Source organism: Dipodomys spectabilis, unplaced genomic scaffold (assembly GCF_019054845.1).
Source record: "Dipodomys spectabilis isolate Male_0828 unplaced genomic scaffold, ASM1905484v1 ptg000514l, whole genome shotgun sequence".
NCBI classification, from domain to species: domain Eukaryota; kingdom Metazoa; phylum Chordata; class Mammalia; order Rodentia; family Heteromyidae; genus Dipodomys; species Dipodomys spectabilis.
This window is the reverse complement of record NW_024871191.1, coordinates 428,138-430,705: the sequence shown is the minus strand read 5'-3', so window position 1 is coordinate 430,705 and position 2,568 is coordinate 428,138. Positions and strand designations below refer to the sequence as shown.

General features: G+C 41.9%; 1 protein-coding gene across 1 annotated transcript; it reads left to right on the top strand.

Moving 5' to 3' along the window:
• The first annotated feature begins 600 nt into the window (after positions 1-600).
• On the top strand, positions 601-1,107 carry LOC122099435 (tRNA-specific adenosine deaminase 2-like). Its single transcript, XM_042670060.1, has one exon. The coding sequence runs from the start codon at positions 601-603 to the stop codon at positions 1,033-1,035; it is 435 nt and encodes a 144-aa protein (XP_042525994.1). The 3' UTR covers positions 1,036-1,107.
• The last annotated feature ends 1,461 nt before the right edge of the window (positions 1,108-2,568 follow it).

The following is a 2,568-nucleotide window of genomic DNA, read 5'->3' as shown; positions in this document are numbered from 1 at the left end:
GCTTTTTCTGCTCATTTCGTATGAATGTAACACTAATTTTGTGCTAGAACATAATTTTAAGGCAAGCATCAACCAAAGTTTGGTAGTTGCACAGTCAAAAGGCTATAGACACAATCTAGTTCAACAGATACAATCTATTCAACATCAAACAACTATGGATTAATGGGCTAAGAATAGCAAAGAAAAAAATTGGCAAACCAGAAATTATTAGATGTAGGGAGAAATGTGGGGAAAAATAGGATTATAGGGTGGTGGTGAGGTAAGATGAGAGTGAATTTAACCAAGGCCTAATCTCAGAGAGGGAAATGGATTGGACAGAATGATAGGAGAGACATTAAGAAAAAAAAAACAAGAAAATATAGAAAAACAAAAATTTAAATTTAAAAAGATAAATACTTGGTTCCGGGCCCAGAAGGCCCGCGGGTCAGAGCTGTGCATTAACCCGGCTGGATGGAGGCGGAGGCATTGGCCGCGTCCATGCCATCCCCAGGCATCTCGACCGCCGTGTCTTTGGCCCTGGAGACGGCACGGTGGATGGAGGAAGCTATGCGCATGGCCAAAGATGCCCTTGAAAATAGCGAAGACCCTGTTGGCTATCTTATGGTCTACAACAATGAAATCGTGGGGAAGGGAAGAAATGAAGTGAATCAAACCAAAAATGCTACTCGACATGCAGAAATTGTGGCCATTGATCAAGTCCTAGATTGGTGTCAACGAAATGGCCAGAGTCCTTCTGCCGTGTTTGAACGTACCGTGTTGTATGTCACTGTGGAACCCTGCATTATGTGTGCAGCTGCTCTCCGCCTGATGAAAATCCCGCTGGTCGTCTACGGCTGTCAGAATGAACGATTTGGTGGCTGTGGCTCCGTTCTAAATGTTGCCTCTGCTGACTTACCAAATACGGGAAAACCATTTCAGCGCATCCCTGGATATCTGGCTGAGGAAGCTGTGGAACTGTTAAAGCCCTTCTACAAGCAAGAAAATCCTAATGCACCAAAATCTAAAGTTCGGAAGAAGGAATTTCAGAAATCCTGAACTTGTAATGAAAGACTAAAGCCCCATAGTGACCTGGATGGAATCCCCAGCCTGAAAAGCTGCTGGCATGGAGGGAGCATATATTATGTGTTGTTTGTTATTCTCCGGGAAGACGGAGAATAACATTTGCACTCTTAAGGGAACAAATTAGTGCTTTTTAAAAGGCTGACAATTGTAAACAACTATTAGCTTCTCCACAGCTGAAAGAACATTTTTATGAAGGGGGGGGAAACTAAAGTTTGAGGTTTTAGGAATTAGCAAACAGTACATGTCTTTAAGCCACAGCTTCAATCCATTCCAGCTGAGTGCAGGCTGGGATTTCAGTATCCATCCACACCCCATCACCTGCACTCATTTGGAATAGAAAGCCATGGTCACGTGTGTCCTTTACAACTGGCTTTTTGGAGGTGGAGTTGGATTTTCATTCTTTATAGCTGTTGTGGTCTCCCAGTGTATTGGCTGCGTGAGTGTGAGTGTGTTTGTGTGTGTGTTGGCTTTAGGGCTTGAACTCAACATGTTCTTAATCTCTGGCTTTTTTGCTCAAACTTGAGTCACACCTCCAGTCCTAGCTTTATGTTGGTTAACTGCAGATGAGTCTCACGGACTTTTCCCCCCAGCCTGGCTTCAAACTGTGACCCTCAGATCTCAGCATTTTTTAGTCGCTAGGATTACAGGTGTTATCCACCAGTGCTGGGCAAGTCTGGCTTTTTTCTACATTGTATATTATTTGTATACACTGTATACATGTTATTGTGAAATCTATTGATTTTATTAAATACATAGAAAAAAATGTTTTTAAACAAGTGCCTAAGGGTCATTTAAAAATTGTACCATGTTGCTATAATAGAATCTTAAGATATTTCTGTTTTTAAGGGGCAAAGCATTAAAGGACAATAACATAAATAAGACAGTTCTTTGGTTCCCTGAACCAAAACAGGGTCTTCTGCCTCAGCGAGATTATATTCTCACAAGGAGAGATGGATGAAAAAAACGTAGTTATATACTGGAGGGTGAAGAGTTCCAACAACAGCTGGGCATAGTGATACACATCTGTAACCCCATCACTTGGAAGGCAGAGGGAGTTCAACAAGACACTGTCAAAGCAAAAAGTTACAGCGAAATTAAAAAGGAACAAGATGAAGAATGCCCACTGGTGTGAATGCCAGTTGCAAAATTAAGTAGCATGATACATTTAATCCGAAATCAGCTGTTCCTCATTTGAAAATACAGGTTATAACTGTTAAATTTAATACCTAAAATTTGAAACTGCACAGGAAAGAATATCCACAACAAAACTTTCAGTGTTACTGGGTGCAAGAAGTGTCCTGAAGTTTGGCAGAGCTGCCCTAGGTGCAGTATACGTCTCTTCCCAGAAGGGGGCCTCAGCGTTCCACCAGAAGCCTAGTGCCAGGCCCCAGAGGACTGCTCCTCAGATGGGTTCATTTCTTCAGTGGATTCATTTCCTTGATACAAAGCATCTGTATTTGTTGCTTCTGCCATTTGAGCAACGTCTCCAACTTGTTTGTTTTGAAT